Source organism: Xiphophorus couchianus, chromosome 4 (assembly GCF_001444195.1).
Source record: "Xiphophorus couchianus chromosome 4, X_couchianus-1.0, whole genome shotgun sequence".
Lineage (NCBI taxonomy): Eukaryota > Metazoa > Chordata > Actinopteri > Cyprinodontiformes > Poeciliidae > Xiphophorus > Xiphophorus couchianus.
In genome coordinates, this window is record NC_040231.1 from 5,977,635 (window position 1) to 5,997,550 (window position 19,916).

The 19,916-nt window shown below is 37.4% G+C and overlaps 1 protein-coding gene across 2 annotated transcripts; it reads right to left on the reverse strand.

Moving 5' to 3' along the window:
* Positions 1-5,282: 5,282 nt before the first annotated feature.
* Positions 5,283-18,199, reverse strand: LOC114143386 (mucin-15). Of its 2 annotated transcripts, XM_028015353.1 has the most exons (5): positions 18,069-18,157; positions 17,362-17,467; positions 11,438-12,281; positions 8,756-8,926; positions 5,283-6,595 (listed from the first exon to the last, which is right to left on the reverse strand). In XM_028015353.1, the coding sequence occupies exons 3-5, from the start codon at positions 12,264-12,266 to the stop codon at positions 6,480-6,482; spliced, it is 1,116 nt and encodes a 371-aa protein (XP_027871154.1). In that variant the 5' UTR covers positions 12,267-12,281; positions 17,362-17,467; positions 18,069-18,157; the 3' UTR covers positions 5,283-6,479. The 2 variants fall into 2 exon arrangements, with proteins under 2 accessions (XP_027871154.1, XP_027871153.1); XM_028015352.1 differs by lacking the exon at positions 17,362-17,467 and having other exon boundaries at positions 18,069-18,199.
* Positions 18,200-19,916: the final 1,717 nt, after the last annotated feature.

The window sequence follows — 19,916 nt, forward strand, 5'->3', positions numbered from 1 at the left end:
TTTATAATCAACCTCCTCTGACTCACAGGTGTGAAAATGAGACACAAAGTCCCTTAAGGATACAATTTTTCTTTGCAGTCGTGAAGGATTCCTCAGAGTATTATGAAGGACAAAGAACTACACAGCAGGACAACTTTGTTGTCTTCAGACTCATGTCTTGGAAAGTTGTAATGGTATCCCCAGAGGTAATTTGTTCCTCAAAAACATTCAGACGTGTAAAGAGACTCTTCATCGGGTTGCGGCTTTCTTCCTAGAATATCTAAAGCAGTGGAGAATCAGGCACACTTCTGCGTACTACATCCGATTCTCTGTATATTTTTTCTCTGTGCTACCTTCACAGCTGGTGAGCCAATGGCAATGAGATTGTGGTTTATGGTCAAGTGTTTATGGAACATGATTAGAGTACAGATGCTCAGTGACTTAATAATAAAGTTGCTGAATTTAGTTAAACAGTTGGTGCACTGGTTTTGAAAAATACTGAACAAAAATACACCAAGGAAAAAGACAATTTCCACCTATGGATGGAGAACAACATAGTGGGAGGACTTCAGTCCAGCTGCAAACTCAGCATTATAATGGGTTTCTGCCATAAAGATAGCAAGAATGAGAAGTATAGCTAGAATATTGCAAAGCGCTTCAAAGAATGTTTATAGAGTTGTCTGAACACATGAGGGGGTGTTGCGGCACATGAAGAAGCCACAATATCAGAGAAGATTGAGCTTACCAAACAGCATGAGGTCTTCTGGAGCAATGGTATTTACAACATGCCCACAAACTCTGTCTGTTGTGACTACAAATCAAAAAGGAATTGAGCTGACAATGATTGTTGTCCTTTTTCATTTATCATAATGTGGTGCACCTAAAAATGCCACCACATGTAGGTTATTTTATAATTTTTAAATATTTTCATGTAAAATTGATTCTATTTTATCCAAAAATGAACAAATTATATTTTGTTTGCATTTCGGCATATTAATCTGCCTGCACCTACAGTATATAGTGCTTTCCTGAGGTTGGGATGGGAGTAGTAGTGGCGAAGCAGAACCTTTGTTTGGGGGTCGTTGCTTCTGGTTGGTTCTGGGGCGGAGTTCCAGTTTGCCTCAAACGCATTCTGGATGCTTACGGCAGCGCTTCGGTCATTGCTGATTTCTATTTTATTATCCTTGAGGTCAGTACACGGTGAAAACATACCGAAACTACTTTGTAAGATGTTTACCTATTAGGTGACCAGTATATAGCACTGTGTTACGGTTTCTGTGCACCGTTTTTCCTGCAGTTGCCAGTCGAGGGTAAAGTTGGCAGTATGCCAGCCCGCACTGGGAAAGTGATCAGAAGGCTGTGATATCTTACAGACTCCGGCTTTTAGGATTTTATTTTGCTTTTGTTTGAATAATATTCAGCTCAAGTTACTTGTTGACTTAGCTCAGAGCATAAGAGTAATTACTAAGTTAATTTCTGTATTTGTTTTGTAAGTCTTGCAATTCTATTTTGGATCAGTATTCAGTTAAAATTGGTGTACATTTTAATGCTTATGCCAGTTAACAAAGAACTAAATGCAGTAAAGCTTGAAAACAGTTGATTTATCCTGTTTGATACACATACCGTGATTGTCTTCATCTAAGTCAAGGGTCTCAAACTCCAGGCCTCGAGGGCCGCTGTCCTACAGTTTTTAGATGTGCCACAGGTACAAAACACTGGAATGAAATGGCTTAATTACCTCCTGTTTGTGTAGATCAGTTCTCCCAGCCTTGCTAATGACCTAATTATTCTATTCAGGTGTGGTCCAGCAGAAGCACATGTAAAAGTTGCAGGACTGCGACCCTCGAGGACTGGAGTTTGAGACCCCTGATCTAAGTGAAGGATGGAAATGTGAAACAGGTAATGTGTGAAGTTAATTGTTACCTGTGAGAAAAGTAAACCAGGTTTATAAGACAATGGTAATGTAAAACAATAATATTGTACACTATAAAATGTTTAACAAATAAAGAAAAACGCAATCTGGATGCTAACTGCAGCGCTTCGGTCCGGTCATCATTGCTGACTTCTATTTTATCATCCTTCAGATTGTGCAACATCACAGTTATAGCAGTCCTGACACTCGAGACCTGTAACAATAACACTGGATGAAGTGATCGTAAGCTAATTTACAGCAGTCTTCCCCAACCCCTGGTACCAGTCCATGGACCAATTGGTACTGGGGCACAAGAAATAATTAAATATTTCCGTTTTATGTATTATCTGAGTCTGGAGGATTATTTTATTTTGAAAATCCTTTAACCGGATTCTCTCGGTTACGTCTTGCACGCCAACAAGCGGCAAAAGGAGTAAGAAACAGATCAGATGTCTTTAGAAGACTTCTTTGAGAAGGGGAAAAGGCCCAGAGAAGAGACAGGACAACGGATTTGTCCACTCTGTTGCGCCATGTCAGCTGTTTGGGATTCCCTCCGCGATTACGTCACCGCGCTTTCTGATTTTCTACCTGTCAAATTCAACAGGTTGCGTTCTCGCTCCCAGTCAGGGAAAACTCCACACGCTGCGATAGTCGGGCCAAGACAATCAACATGTTGAAAATGCCCAATTTTAAATCGGAGTGATCCTGACGTTCTACGCAACACACCACACTGCAGGATGATCGGTTAGATTATTGCAAGCCACACTCGGAACGTTCTAAGATGATGTAAAATTGTGCAGTGTGAACTAGGCTTTAGCGGGCACATGTAGAAACCTGTCTGACGGTTCACCCTCCCCACATCCTCTCTCCTACCGGGCCGCAGTAAAATTGCCAAGCCTTGACCGGTCTGCGGTGAGAAAAAGGTTGGACCACTGTTTTACAGGACAACATAGCTATTAGCCAGTGCCGATTTTGCTGTTATAAAGTCTAACTTTTTTCTCTTCCTCCTTAGTGTTTGGTCTAAGAATAACTTGGTGAATTTTTTGCACCCTCCTTTGGCATATTTCTCACAAAACAAACAGCCAAATCAACAAAATGTTTTTTTTTTTTTGTGGATGCTAATGAAAACATTTACATCTCTATACATCTCACAGTACTAAGAAAGTCTTCTTTTTTTTCCCTCGCAACATACTTGTCCAAACTCATCAAATATTTTTATTTTTATTATATTAAATAAGGGATAGGAAAGCAGCAGCAGCTGAGAGATGAGAGTTCTCACATTTATCACCAGTAATATAAATTTTCCCCCTGCAGACTGAAATGTACTCTTCCTCTTCCGACATTAAAACTCTGTTGGCTAAGTCTAATTAGAGGAGTGAAAGAAACAGGACATAAAATGGCTGATAGAAGAATCTGTCTGATCATATTTTGTATCAGCTTTGACATGTTTTTTATGAAACAATAGATGAATCATATCAGCTTCAGTGTAGAAGATTAATGCTGCTTTCTGTGAAAGCTGTCATACCGAGTGACATCAGAATCCACGAGAAACTCAAATCAGCAAAAGCTTCTTGCTTTAAGCCTACGGCTTCAAAGGCGTTGCCGACATGCTGAGTAGGAGGTCTGAAGTTTTTTATGTTTGACTCATTTGGAAAGCAGTGTCAGGAGAACAGTGCTGTGCACAACAGACATATTCTCCCAATTGAATGTAAGTCACGATCCTTTACGTACCCACACGTCCCCAATGGCCTCTCATTGATGGAGGTAGATGGTGCATAGGCTTCTTTGTACTAATTGGCTTCATCGACTGAACCTTGTTGAGGTTTAGATATGAGACCTGCCTGGTGAGCATGCTGCTCGTCTTAGAAAATAAATTAAACCAACATGTCTTCTTTTGTCACAGAAGGCGAGAACAAATCGCAGGAATACTGAAGTCAAATCAGAAAATGAAGGTCTTGTTAACTTGCTAAAGTCTCTCTGAACTTTAAAATGGAAGTAAGTACTGCAGTTTTTAGGTGACTTTATGAAGTGCATAGAAAATTGAGAGCAGAACTGTTCACCTGACAAAGAAAAAAACATGAAATATGCAGCAATGGGTATCTAAAAACCAATTTAGAGAAACTAGTTTTTGATTACATCTTTCCACCTTTGAAGTCAAGGACAAGACCTTATGTTAATTAAAAATAAGACTTCCAGCGTGATGCTCTGTTGACCACTTAACTGTTTTTCAGAGGCTCATTAGATAGACAGACACAGATTTCAGTATTACAAAAGGTTTGGCTTGTAGGTTAAACTAATTTTCAGCAAGTTATCGCGAGAATAATTAATTCAAATGTAGCCAATAAACTGCAAACATGGCTTCAATTTAGATAGGAATCATTTAATTTTGTTTCAATAAATTTTGCTTAGCTGGAAGTGTAAATTAACCTGCCTATACCTCCCAAAGAAGTGTTTATACACTTTATCACAGGATTGGAATCAGTTAATTGATTTGAGTAACCTGTGGAACATTCAGATTTAATATTGGAATACTGAATTTAAAGGTTTTCAGAATTTTTGCCAGTCATCTGCAGTGCTCTGCTAAGGTGTTAAAACTTATTCAACATTCAACTGATCCAGGTGTGCTGCAGAAGGAATGCATCTAAAAGTTGCAGGATAGCAACTCATGATGGCAGGTCTTAGCCACATTTGGGCCACATACTGTAAAATTCTGGAAGGAAATGGTTTGAGGTTTCAAATAATTTCTAATTGAGATATGGGTTCATGTTCCTTCTGTAGAAAGACTGAAAACATACAGCCAGAGCCCTATTAGTGGTTTATGCATCAACTTACTTCACAAAAGTGCATCAAAACAAATAAATTACAATAAGCTTTGTAGCAAACCTTGACAAAGTTCTAGCAGTATGAATATTTTTGAAAGGTCCTCCAAAACAAAACAACCCACTGAATCTCCCACAGCTAACGTTATCTTACATTTTTATGTATTCTGTTTAAGAAATTGAAAAATCCTGTTTTGTAAGTATTTAAATTCATCTTATTAATCAACAAAAAAAATAAATTATGCATCTTGTTGTTTGGGCATGCATTTTCAAGCTCTGTAACATCTTAATAAGTAGAGGTGGCGAAATTCCCCACTATCTATCTGCACTATTATTTCAGTAGTAATTGTGGTGATTCTTTAGGGGCAGCAGCAAGCCACAGCTCTGATTGATGTCAGAAATTATGGCGAGGAAGGAAGCAAATCAGCCGTGCCAGCTGCATCTACCAACATCGCAGCACACTTTCCCAACTTGTTGGTTGTTAAGGGCGAGCCAAGGCACATATCAATCATATTCACAGTACATATTGATCGAGTGTGGATTTCAATCAGGTAATGGCGAGTGAAAGGATAGAGGGAGCCAAAACATTTATTTTGAGAGTAATTTTTCTTGACAGTTGTGATGGAACATGTATTTTGATGTAAAACAGCAAAGTAAGGGAATAGAAAGGAGCTAATCATAACATTTCAAAATATCTCGTTTATATATGTACAGTGTGTATGTATGTACGTACTTACGTATATATGAAAGTACAAAGATGTGATTTGTGAAAGGGCAAAACAGCATCTATATGTTATTAAAAGATATGCTTTTCTTTTAAAAGGCCCCCTGGTCCATGTTGAAGCATAAAGAGAACAAGAAGGATTAATAATAGCTGCTTTATGAAGCAGGTAAATGCTACTTAATTCTCCAAAGTCCATGCTGATGCTATATCAGATCTCTGCTCGGACATCTAGAAGTTGGAAGACTTGAAAAGTGCAATATGTTGTAACTAAAAAGTGCTAGAAATAAGTACACAACTCCCCTTATGAAATAAAATCATTCCATGAATAGCAAAACGGCATCCAGCTTTCCTCCGCCTCCTTCAGTAGTGCAGAAAACAAACTAAATCATTTTATTTAGTCAGGTTAATTCACAAACTCAGCCTGTGACTGCCAGTTACCGAATAGTTCAAATTGGAAGTTTAAATGGTACTTGTAATGTCCTGTGTTGTGTTGTAACAGCAGGTGATTACTGATAAATAAAAATTTATTGCTCATCAGGGTTTCTGAATTTTGTATTAAATGTCTCAGCTGATCACAGTGTTATCTCGTATTTAAGAAGTAGGAAAACAGCAGGTCTTTTTCTTTTTTCACTGGCAGGAGCCAAATTCTCAATCTTTTTTCTTCAACTCAGCTTCATATGGTGTTTTTTGCCTTCAAAATACTCTCAAAACAGTTGTACAATCTTTTATATCTTTCATCAAAAGCAAATTTAAAATGTTGAAAATTGGAAAGCCTTCATTTGATTCCGTTTGGCAACATACTTAAATGGCAGAAAGTTCACTTTGGCTGTCACAGTGTAATTTAGACTGGCTTAGCAAATACAATGCATGGTTTGTATCTGAAACCTAGTTTATTGTAAATGGATCCCTTTTTCCCATTAGCAAGCGCCACTCTACAACAGTTCTTTTTCCAACACTTGACATTCTTCTTTCCCCAAAAAAGACAATTTTCTGAATTTCTTTCTGGCATGCATCCATGTGTTGGTCCAGGGAGTCCTTTAAGGTTTCAGCATCGTCCTGGAATGTTGGTCATTTGAATGCTGTCCCCTTGGAGTCCTGGGTTGTAGTAAGCTGAACTGCCGTAGTTCAGGTCCAAAGGTTCACAGTTGTCTAATCTGAGGACTGATAATTAGAAAATCACAGGTTAGTTATTTTAGAATTGGAATGTCATTTTCAATTGAAAATCCAAACCAAATCTAAATATTTATTTACTAAGAAATTAAATAGGACTTTAAGTATTGCAAGTTGTGTTGATTTGTTATCTTCATCAGATATCAAAAGTTGCTTCATGATCTGAAATATTTAGTTGAAAAATAGAAATCTGTATGGGACCAATACTTAGTTATGGCACAGTTATTCTGTGGAGATTGGTATAATTTGCTTTGTAGAAAGAAGGAAGTCATTATATTTAGATATTGTGAGAGTGTGAATGAACATATATAAAAAACAAATAACTGAAACCCACAAGAGATATGATCAACAATATTTTTATCTATAAGAAAAATGCAACTCATTATTGACATTTATGCAGTACATTTATCTACTGATTGCTATTATCAGTATATAGTACCAGATTAACAGAGGATATTATTTCTTAATATGACTCTTCAATTAAGCTTTTGTTTTACATTTTCTTAACAATGTTTCTTGTGAAAAGAACAGTACAGTTCTGCATTTACAATGGTTCAAAGTCCAGTTGACTTTTGTAATCTGTGCACTACAGACAAAATGACCTGTCACCACAAACCAAAATGTCTATATACAGTATGAATATATGCTTGTGGGCTTGTTGAAGAAAAAAAAATGCTTTCTGCATTCTTGTGCCATTTAATTTTGCTCTGAGCTTTACAGCGAGGTTAAATATGAGGGTGCTTAGGGGAAACTGTGACTGACAAAGTACCTAGTATCTCAATGCTTATGACAAGAATGAGACAGATTGTTCACTATCCTATTACGTGACTCTATTTTGCTTGGTGAGGTTTCCTCATTATGGAGGGGTTATCTTATTAAAGCAAGATGAGTTATGCAGCTCCAAACATCAGCCTGTTACAGTACAGTCTGGAGGCGATAAAATCTGCCAGCTAGCACATCCAAAGCTCTCTCATTAACAGGTGTTAATTGGCTATGTATCATGTCTCCCAACAATGTTAAACTTATGGGAACTAGTTTATGAATGAACATAAAAACTCTCGGAAAGTAAATGTGCACTATTAAGGAGCAACAACTTGGACATCTGGCCTAGCAAAAATTTTATTTCAACATATATTCAAAAGTTGAAAGTCAATCTCCCGTAAGCCAGATGGACATCCATCTATTTATCCACAGTGTCGGGCAAAAATATTTATACTCATGGAATTTTTCCCCATTCTGTCACATTTCAGATGTATGAAGGGGATAAACAACGTAGAGCTTTGATCTGAAATTGATGCAAAACAACACATTATTTCCAATTTCGCCATTAAATAGAAATCTAAAAAATGATGCAAACATTTGCATTCAACTTCTGTTATTGTGATGTCTCTAAATAAAATCCATCGTAATTGTGGTTACTCTGAAGGATCTGCTGAGATACATAGCAAAGCAGGACAATCTGTTCATAACTACTATCTAGCATTTATGGAAGATCAGCAAGAACAAAGCTATTATTGAAAGAAACAGTAAACTTATGAAAAAAGTTTTCCAGCCAGAGGATGGTTTGTGGTAAGCTGACACTACATATGAGCCTGACCACGACACTGAGGAGGAGAGGCCTGTTAGAGGCAGAAATTAATCTGTCGTTACAGCAAAAGCTGCAGCGAAATTGTTTGAACTGAAGCATTTTAACGTAGAGTGGCCAAAGTCTAGATCTAAAACTCAATGGAATTCAATGACAAGAAGATCCAGCTCTTTGGGTTTATAGGTGGCTAACAGCACCTAGGCCTGCTGCAAGCCACCAAAATAAATCCATTAATCAATTTTAAAAATAACACTGAATAATTTGGGCATTGTGCACTTCAGATTTTTACTTTTAAAAAAGTTAAATGTGTACATTTACTACTACCACTTACTACTTAAAAAATACATAATGTCCAATTACATAAAATCCCAATAAAATATAGTTGTGGCCATAAGGGACAAAATGTGAAAACTTTTTAAAGTACGAATACTTTGGAAAGGAGCTGTATTTGTAATAGTTGCTTAATCTTCCTTGGGGTCCCACCTCTCCTGCAGGCTCTGGTGAATAAAAGCTTTATCTCCCGCATAGAAAACATCTTCTCAGCAGGTGTCTTAGGGTTAACCTACCTGGATCTGAAGGGTACTCCTCCACCAGCTTTCTGTGAGTGAAAGCTTTCTGTTGTTTCTTTTTCAGAATGATGTAGGCCACCAATCCCACGACGGCTGTCACAGCTGCTGTTCCCAGCACAGCCAACCAAGCCACATTCCTTTTACTCCTGTAAGGATCCACTACTGAACCTTCATTAGAGAAAAGAGGGGCATGGGTGTGGGTGGGAAAGAGTTATAAATAATTTGTCAACAATTAAATGATTTATATCAACTCCCATCTTTGAGGGCTAATTGTCACATAATTAGGGCTGAAAATGTGTTTTTGAAAAATGTGTTGGCACGCTGCATTGATACACATCCTAATTAGGCAGAATTACAGAATTTACACTGTGATAATTAATGCAATTAACATGCCAAAAATCACGATAATTTTCTGAATTAATTTGAATATTTTAAGGTGCCATGCTGCGTTCATCATTTGAATAAGGTTTATGGAACCTGAGTAGCACTTGGATGACATTTCTCAGTTCATGTCTCTATGGGTCACAGATATTTGAATCCATTTAAGTTATGGCTCGCACAGAACATCAAGCAGAAACAACATATTGGCATGAGGAGTTTTAGGAAGCTATGTTGCAAAGCCTTTCTCTTTCTTATTGGTGTATCAATGAGAGCAGATATATATAGGTCTCTATATTTCAATATGACCATATGATTCAGCAATAAAATTAGAGATTCATTTTTTCCTTAAAGCGTGCAATTCTATCAGGAAATGTTATGTGCATGGTCATATGTACAATTTTGTTTATTTGACACTGAAATGCCATATGGTGACAAATTTAAAAAAATAATACATTTATCTTTCAACAATACTGAAGTAGGAATGCAGCAGTTAAATAGCCAAAGATCAAAATCAAACATTTTTTCCTTTAATCTGCTGATCAAATACTAATGTGTGTGTATTTTTTTATCCTCTTCAGTAAAAACATTTTAAATGCCAACATTTTAAACATTCAAACTTATTAATTAAAAGTAATCTAATTAAGTTTGCCTTACATACTAGCAGCATAAACTTGGGTCTGTAAACTACTAATATCTAATAGTCAGAGCAATCATATCGAGAAATATGCCGAGGTTTTGTTTGCAATGGTTGTTACATTAAACAATGAAATGCACTGAACAACTATGTATTTGTCAGAGTTCAAATGTTGCTTTCCTAGGCTAGAAATAAAATAAAATAATCTAAACTTGCATACACTTTTTTGAAAAATATTGTGAAGCACAGGGGATTAAACTGAGTGAATGAGCAAAGTGAGACCACTAAAGGTGTATAAATCAAGTAAGTGTAAGTCATAACTAACATTAGCATTTATCCTGAAGCTGAACCACTGTAATATTCACTGTGGCCAAGTGAAATCAAACACCAAGGACTGAGTGGGTGTTTCCATGTATTGAGGTCAGAGAAAGCAAAGTATTATACTACCTGCATATTTATATATGTTTTGTTTATCTCCAGAACATGGTGGGAGTCATTGTATGTTGACTGTGAGCATGCTGTGCCTGTCATGGTAACTGTGGAGAGTCTTTTCTTTTTTTTCTTTTTCTTCTGCTTGTGGCTCGCCCACAGTTTCACAACTGTTTTCCTACCGTTTATTGCCATCATTTGTTAGTGTTATGTCTTGCTGTCACATCTGTCCATGGGATGCGAGTTTTATTTAAAATCCAACCCTGTGCCTACTCTTTATCAGCCATTTTGTTCTCACTGTGCTTGCCCACATGTACCTTTCCGGGTGGTTTAACAGAAAAAAACAACAGAATTTCAGACTGAATTGCACAAATGTGTATGACATGCAGCCTTTCCCACTCCCAAATCTTCAAAATCTGGAGGTCGACACCACAAAGCTAGTCTCACGCTCCTGCATTAAGTGAAAGGCATCTTTAAATTCAGGCCTGTGCTGCCTTTTTTCAGGCTGTTTTTGCAGCTAAAACAGGGTCTCATTGTCCTGCTGAGAGGGGAGCTGTAACAGACCCTTTCTCCCTTAGAGGCTCCATCGATAAAACGTGAAACTCAATCCAACCTTTGCCTTTGAAAGAATGAGCATTTGTCCTTTGCCAGTGGGAAAAGAGATGGAGCCAAATGTGGGTCAGGGAAAGGGCGGAAATACCCAGTGTGTTAACATGCAACCGTGATAAATGTGCTTATAAGGAGCAAATCTCACAGAATGCATTAAAGATTTCATGCTAGTTTCTCTCACAAATTAGTGTTTGCCTCATAAAAAGTTTAAAAGATGTCACTCTTGTAATCAGGATGTGTTAAGTACATATGAATGCTCCCTTTTGAGGAAAAAAAGCAGGATTTATGTCAGGCAAACAACTATCCCGCAACATGAAATTAAAAACAATTGCGATTTATTAAAAAACAGTAAGAGCATCATAGGGTTGATCACACCAAAAATGAGTTTCTTTTTATAATTTTATTTAAGGAATCCAACCTAAATCTACTTGCCACAGGTTTAAGACTTAAGTATGTCAAAAGTACACTGAAAACCTAAAGCTTTATCTTTAATGTGATTTTCCGGAATTATTTTTCCTTTCTTCCAAACTATCCATTCCTGACTAATTATTAAACTAGTTACTAGAAAGGCACATACACAAGAATTAATTTTTCAGGTCTGAAATATGTTTCGGAGTCTGCCATACCTGTGTCTGTCACAGAACCCCGATCCGAGCCGATTGCAATTTTCTTGTTAGCCGAATCCGGTGTGTCTAAAACTGCAGTGGTGGTGGTTTCAGACCTTGTTTGTGTGGTTTCAGATGGTGGCGCAGTCGTAGTTGAAGATTTGGTGGTTGACCCCTGTATCTCCGGTGCTGCTGTGGTTATAGTGGTTGACCTATTTATCTCCGGTACTGCTGTGGTTGTCACAGATGTGTTGGTATTTTCTGTGAAGTTTCTCAATCCTTTATCTTCCTCAGGTGTTTTGGTAGTTGTTGTTGCAGGTTTTTCCGTGGTCGTTGTGGGCTGTAAGTTAGTGTTATTGGAGAGGCCTCCAGCGCTAGTTGTCTTGTCTGCTGTCATAGTTGAGTTAAACTCCTCTTCAGGGTAAGTCATGTTGGTTTGGCTTGAGTTCGCAGACTCTGTGGTCACATTTCTTGGAGAGATGGCTGCGACTGGCAATTTTGGTTCTTCAGCTGTTTCATTTTCAAATGCATGGGGCATGATTGTGCTGAAATCACTTGAATTTGCACTCTTATCCTGGCTTGTCGTATTCTCCTCCTCTTCAGCCATGAAGCCAGATGATATTCCGCTGCTCAAGCCATTGTTGAATGCTGTTACCTGATCAGTTCCCTGATCAAATCCACCGTCTCCGCTAGATGCAGCATTTTCACTTTGGACTTCATTTCTGGGCAGCTGACGGAGCCAGGCCTTATCAATTGTGCGTCCCGGAGAGTCAGTTGAATTTTGCAGGCATACCAGGTGAAACGCTTGAAAAAGCAGGAGGAGGCTTGCTGTGATTTTTAAAGGCTTCATTTTCCTGTTGTTTTTCTAGACATAAAAAGAAAACAGACAAAGTAAAAACTAGGAATACACATCATATGACTTTGTAAGCCTTCCTTTGATAGCTGTATTTACATGTTAAATATAAGACTGAGATACTTGATAGAGTATTTCATTATCAGAGATCTCAGAAACTAAACCTATTTGTCACTGATTTGTTTAAAACCTAGAAACTGTTAATACTAAAGTATGCACAAAACATATTTAGCATTAAGTCTTTATAATTTAATTTACCCATGTAATATAAAATATTTAATAGAGGAGTGTCTATGTTCACAATATCCAGAATCCAAACCAACAGAATATCTCCCACCCTTTTGCCCAAAGGCTAACATGTAGGCTTGGTGTCTATGTAAGCTATTAAAAAGTTAAAACTTTAAAGCTACAAATACAAAGATAAAAAATATAATATAATATAATAACAGTTGTATCTTCTTTTGCATGTGTCTATGTATGAGTTTAGAGGTGGATAGACTGGATTTTTAGTCCAGTAACTAGTTTCAAATCAAGGGTATCTTCAAAACAGTGTTGAGGGGAACATCTTTGCATATTTCTCATGGGACAGCATAGACCTTGACACTGTCACTAGAACTGTCATATAGATTTTCAAAGAGGTGTCAAGCAGTATCAAGATTCTTCTTTAAAGCATCAAAGGGAACTTTTGAAACAGCATCAGGCCATATCAGCAAATATTGGCATCTATTCAGCCTTACAATGATTGAAAACAAAATGGATGTCCATGAAGATGTTAAAGATTCCCTGAAATATTTTCAGTTTTGAGGTGAATATCTTTACAGACTTTAAGTTGCTTTTACATCTTGATATTTTAGTGTGTCAAAAATTGTCTTTCTAATGAACAAATGAGAAGCTATCATGTCTTCAAAGCATGTCTGTTGTGGCTCCATTTTGTAAAGTGTGTGTATACTGGGAGGAAAGGTGTAGAATTCACAGGACAACATGATGTCTCTTTTTCTTTTGCATTTTAGGATGAAGTGCCAGTGTAGGGATGGGTGCTTATTGACCTGAAGTGCTCACATAACTAATAGCTGGCATAACCAAAGAGTAAGAGCTGTGTCAAGTATTAATCTGAGATCTGTGAATTTTCAATAGTGGGTGAAGTGTCTACATGCTGTCGCATGGCATTAACTCATATTATTATTTTGCTCATTGCTTCGACATTAGATTAGCAATTGCGTAAATTCTGCATTTGAATACAGTATAAATAGCTTCTCAGAGTTGCTACACTCAAGACAGAATGTTTTGACTTGCGAACAATCAATGGCAGACTTGCCTTAGTTGAGTGTCAAATTGTGTATTCTACAGTATCTAATGGGTAGGAAGATGATGTTACAGTGTTCTTTCCCTAAGGCAGCATGTCTTCTTTTGCCACTGAAACACACAGCAAGTATGCAATGTAGGCATTAGGATATAATCCTCCTCTGTCGACATTTCTGATAAGATCAATTATCCAGCTTCAATTTCTGATCCATAAAAGTTAAATAGGTCCTTCTAAGGATCTCCTAAAAATTCCTTCATGACCATAATTGCCATGTGGCATTAACAACTAGTAACAATACATGTACTGTACATTTCAGATGGACTGGTAATAATTTGCAGTCACAAGGCTTCTAGATTTTCTTGTCAGTCTGTTGCTGCAGAAGTCATTATTACTCATGATTACATTTGAGTTTAAAAACAGTCCGGCAATGAGAGGGAGTGGCAATATGCTCTTGTTATTTCATATTTAAATATTTCCCTTCCTAATGAAGAGAATAACAGTTTATGTGACATTTAATAAAACCCACATCCACTGGGGTAGTTTTATTTTAATAATTACATGTCACCCAGTTGCAATCTGGTGAGTCATTTTCTACTATGGGAAACTGCAAACTCAAACATTGTTTTAATGACTATAGAGCACAGTATTCTGCTGAGCACCAGTGGTTTTTTCATGCTTCATAAATACAAATACATTTAACAATGCAGATTTTAAAAGCTAAAACATCTTAGAAATGTTTATGATGATATTGCATTTTGGTTTTCTGTGACTAAAGCTCCTCTTTGCACACCTGCCAAGAATAAATGCTTTCAGGAGAAATCTTTGTGTGTTCAACGGCTGTTTTTCTTCCACATTTAAACTCAGCCTTAACCACACTGAGTGCAGCAAAACATATCTGCTTTTAACAATTTCCCAAAAGTTCAAAAACAAAATTGTTGCTTTGATAGTGCAGGTCAGCACTACTGACACAAGTCATAATAGAAATCCTTGAGCAGTCGACCCTGTCCGACTTCCTGAGACCCTCTCAGATGATAGTTAACAACTCCAGGATCATGACACCCTGAGCCACAACATGGGGAGCTCATCTGCGAATTTCTATGCAGTTTCTACAGTTCAACAGAGTCGCAACACAATCTTTAGAAAAAATGTGACTTACTGAAGGGATGAATTGGCACAAATGCTCTGTGAGCTTTGTGTTCTCCCTTCGGCATGACTCCTACATACAAATGACAGCAACTCCCAAAAGGGCATGGTTGCTCTGAGTTTCTCTGTTGATCTACTGCTTTGTTCCTTCTCACTACCACAGTGAAAGGATCCATCTACCGAGTGTAAAATTGGTGCCTCCTGGAAATAAGGACATGCAAATGAGGTGATCTTATTTCTCATTCAGCCTCTTGTAACAATGCCATGTGTTTGTTGCAGCAGTGCAATCTGGACACAATCAACGGAAAATGATATAAAACAATCTTCTCTTAATTAATGATTGTTTCTCTGTCATGCCATAGATTGACAAACAACAATGAGCTTGAAACAGTAAGCTATGGTCAGTTTCTCAACAGCTTGTTTGTCATCCTCACAGCATGTGCCAGGTTTTGTCCGCTCTGAAAAATAAATGGAAACGCTGTGGGTGGTATGACGGCGCCTGCTTGCTGTGTGAATACTGGATCAATCAAACTGTTCACATTTGCCTTTCATTTAGAAAAGTGTTTCAATCCACTAGGGTAGAGAGAATGGAGTGAGATTAAGTCACCAGGAGAAAGTGTTGATATTTTATTTTAAAGAGGAAGAAAAAAGGCAAACAAGTTTGTGTTTCGGAACAGTGTGTGCTTTGTATCATTCTTTTCTGTCACACAATGTGGTAAATTGCAGAGTAAGTGTAAAAGGTAAAAATATAAAATATAGCAAATATTTTGCATGGAAATTTATGATTAACCTGAAGTGCAGCTTCAGGTTAATAAAAAAAATAATGGTCTTGTTTTTTTTCACTAAAAACAAGAGCATTGTTTTTAGTTAAAACTAAAGACAATGCTCTTCAAAGGGAGCCATGTAACTTGTTCCACCACTGTCCTTATTTCTGTTTTTAACTCGTGGACACTTTTAACCTTGCAGAGAAGCAAGGTTTTGCGCATCTGTACCTCCGAAATAGAAAAAAGGTTGCTGTTACTCTGCAAGCAATCCTTTCTAGGGGTGCTGCATGGCATTATTAAAATAGTGCAGTATTTCTCCCCAGTGAAGTCCGTGTCAGGATTTTGCATCTAGTTGCTGTAACTGAGGGACTTTGTCAGGTGAAATAAACTTAAGGTATTATTTTGAGCTCTGTAGATAAGTACTTGAAGCTCAACACTCTGAATCTATGTTTAAGACTCTCATTTTGAACAATGAAAGAAAGTATTTCTTGACTTGCCCTATTCTACTGAGTCAGCTAATAAAAAAAAACATTGAGGAGGTCTTCATCACGCTTCAGAGGGTGGTATTATGTATTTTCCTGGCATGTAGTGCAGTATGTTTTACAGCACAAGCCAGTAGCTATGTTACCTTCAGTTTTTATAAAAATGTATACAGTACATCAAGCATAAGTTACAAGAAATTTGACTTTGCAATATGATGCTTTTAAATTGGCCTTTCTCTCTCTCTTTAAGAAGTTCCTTCTCTTTCTTTACACTGCTTATATGAAGTTCAACAGACATGCAGTTGCATCAGATTTTTTTAAATTGCTGTTGCTGTTAGTCTGGAGCAAGTGAGTGGGGGAGGCATCGCTAAGGGGAGTTCTGTGAGGCAGATACTCGGCTGGAGACTGCAGCCCTGAGGAGGAGCATGCGCTTAGTCACCCCTGAATTCAGGGATTCCTCAAATATGCATAAAATAAAACAAAACTCCAGGCATGTTTCTGATGAGGGAGTAACATTATAATATGACATATAGCTCAAAAAAGTTGATTTTACATAATTCTCTCTCTTTAAAGCATTTTTGTGAGAGCATCATTTCCATGCCCTTCAGATGGCTAGCTGTCTGCAACTAGCAGCATTAAGGTTGTCTTCAAAGTTTCCAGTTTGTGCGAAAATTAACAGCAATTTCTTCACAATTTCTTTTTTTGAAATGAAAGTTTTTAATCTCCTGCAGTTTAAAATCTAAAACATAGAAAAAAAATTAACTGGATATAATATAATATAATATAATATAATATAATATAATAGATGTTTGCTAAAACCAAAAATTTCAGTGACAGAAAACCATGGTTTTTCAACTATGAGAAGCTAAGATATAACAAAAAAGTGGTTAAATAATAATTTTTTATCAAATGTATATGTATTATTTTAATGCTGAAAATAATTATACACATAGATAATAACGCCTTCTCTCTGCTTTCGATTTGTCTGATTACACTGCAGGGCCTGGATTGTAAATGAAACCAGCCACTGTAAAACAAGTCAAACAGGTGACGCAGCGAAGGTATTGACTTGTTTGGATTTTGGCCATGGAAATGTATTTGACGTCAGTCAGAAAACAATTCTGATTATACAAGAACCTTATTTTAAGCTTTAAAACTGGTTTCAGAAACGCCACAGGTCACCTGCTATGATTCAGACCTGTCAGAGTCAAACTTTACCAATATTTTGAGCTTGTGCTACCCACATATGTGGGTTGTTTTAATCCGAACCACTGTCACTTCCTCTCCGTCATGTTATTCTCACATCCTCCCTCGGCACCGCTCTGAGAGTATATTTGACCATGAGCGTCACACCAACAAGACTTTGAGAGGTCAGGGGAGACAACAGGAGACGTGTTTACCTCTGACCCGTCACGCTCAGAGGAGCCTCTGTTGAAAAGAGTTCCCACTCTGCTGAATTGTCAGAGTCTGTAGCAGCTATCGCCTCAGCAGCCCTGTCAGCCTCAGCTTTCCAGAGATCCAGTCCCACATAAACAAAAGAACACACAGTGGCTAAAGGTAACACTATACCCTGCACACCATTCAGCCACCACACAAAGACCAATACGACTAATTATGTGACATTTAAGCTGCTCAGGATTTTCCTATGTTATTGTCATCTTTTAATTTATGCTAATATTAGTAACATTTCAGTTTGTGCAGTCCTAATTTGTACAGTAATGTTACATCTTTTTTATACAGTAAGAAGAGTACAGCTATTCCTTTTTATACAAAAAAACTTATGATCAGATAAACAACTCTGTTTACAATCTATCTCATTAAAGATTTGTCAGTCTAATAACATTTTTTTAAAACTAGCTCTAAATGATCTTTACCTTTGTGGCTTGTTTTTATATCATACTTTAATGTATCTATTTAAGGTTTTACAATTAGGTACATAATCTAAACTATTATGCTCCCTTCCTGTTAAATTTTGTGGTATGGTTTCAGGACTATAACTTCCTGAATCTAAAGCTTTGTAAAGCCACCACCTTGCCTGCTAGGATTATGTAAGCCCATGTGTCATATATGTTGCTAAAATAAAAATGTATCCTCTGTAAATCCTTACCTTATTTTTTAAGCTGTGTCAGATGAGAACAGGTGCACCGAAATGTCTCCGCTGACCTGCCAAGATGTAAGAATGAATCAGCTGTTGTCCTGGGAGAGAGAAGTGGGTAAAAGGAGGAGGAGGGCCTAAAAGAGTGGCATTTACAGCCTGTTCAACCTGTTCTTACACCTGCCAACACACCCAGTACTGCACCTGGTTCTTTGGAAAGGCCAAGTGGGATAGAGATTGGAAAAATATATATAAAAAAATAAAAACAAGAGGCTTTCAGGGTTTTATTAGTTTCTCTTTGCTCATTTATTTCATGTGTCATGTACAAGTTAATAGAAGTCTTCAGTTGCCACACTGGATCTGTGAATTCCCACAGTGGGCGGAGTCGTCTTCCATTTGTCCTCTGAGCCTCCTCTCTGTTCACCTGGGGACTGTAGACGACAGCTGGTCGTCATGGTAACAAAGAAGAGCCTGGCAAGCTCAGGTTTCATCCAGGCCTTTTGTCTTTATTCTATATGAGTCTTTGCCATGTGACGTGTGACTTTGTGAACTCGCAGGTACCGTGCGTCAAATGAGCTGGGATTGTTTTTGTCTCGTTCTTCAATCAAGTGAGTCATGCTGCCGCTGAATTCATTTGAGCAGAAGAGTGAGGCGGATGAAGTGGCACTCGAAGCTCGGTGTGCTCCGAGCTGAGAACAAGGAGTGGTTGTGCTCTCTTGTTAATGTAACCCAGAAGTTCAGGTTTCAATTTAAAAGTTAGAAAACAATTTCAATACCCTGAAAACCCTGAACCCACTCAATGGAACCATTATTTTCGGTTATAAGCTCATATTAACATCTGCAGTTTGTGTCAAACTTCCCCAGTGGAGTATGTCAAGTATGTTCCTTTTTTTTTTCTTTCTACTGTTCCAGTGAGAAAAGGTGAGCTTTACAGTGAGGTGCAGTGCCAAATTCCATCTGGTTCATTTATTCCAGTAGCACGTTAATCTGTTTTGCATAATATCACGTATCATGATAAATGTTTACTATACTTCTGTCATTTAATTACAAATAGAGCTGCATAATATAATAAATCGCATTCATCATTGCAATGTCAATATCAATTCAAAATGCTGCGTGTTTGCAATATTTATTTGGACCTTATATTTCGAGAGCCATGCATTGCCTCTTTGCATGTCAATTACATATTTGGTCTCTAATTGCCATTAAAGCACATGCTGAGATCTTAAACCCCAAAGAAAACAGTGAGCGCCTTTTAATTACGAGAAATAAAATACTATCTACTACAGCAGTGCTATTGCAACTGCATGTTTTTGTAAGTACTGCTATCATAAATATAGTGTTATATACAGGGTTGTAATAAAAGAATGATGCCTCTATGCATTTAGCTTTACCAACACAGGATCGCTAGAAGTACAAGCTGAGAAGTATTGAGGGACTGTAAAATAAAATCAAATTAGATATTTGGTTAGAGTTAAACTATTGTTTTTAAAAATAGTAAAAGTACTTTGACGTTCCCTGACACCATTTGATATGGTCTGTAAAACAAATTCCTCATCTGGTAATAAATGTTGCCCCCCTTGCGATTGAAGTAAGCGTGTTTAGTAGTTTTCCAGTTTTGCAAGATTTTTGCTGATGTTTTAGACCTTTTGATGCACCAAAAGAGAAGTACTGTAACTCAGTAACTTGATTGGTTCAGATAAGCCTAAATGCTTCATCTGTTCCCGAAATATTTGACTAAAGCGAGTACAATGCAAAGATGAAAATCCTGGGGGAGCAACAAAAATGTTACAGTGTCCCAGTGTATCCTGCTTATTTTTATAACCAGGAAATACATACGAATATAAATACATACTGGCA

Coding starts and splice junctions, on each gene's coding strand:
- LOC114143386 (XM_028015352.1), bottom strand. CDS start 12,266: ATGAAGCCTTTAAAAATCACAGCAAGCCTCCTCCTGCTTTTTCAAGCG. Junction 8,927..11,437: donor GGGTTCTGTGACAGACACAG/GTATGGCAGACT, acceptor TCTCTAATGAAG/GTTCAGTAGTGGATCCTTAC. Junction 6,596..8,755: donor GGAGTACCCTTCAGATCCAG/GTAGGTTAACCC, acceptor TCTAATTATCAG/TCCTCAGATTAGACAACTGT.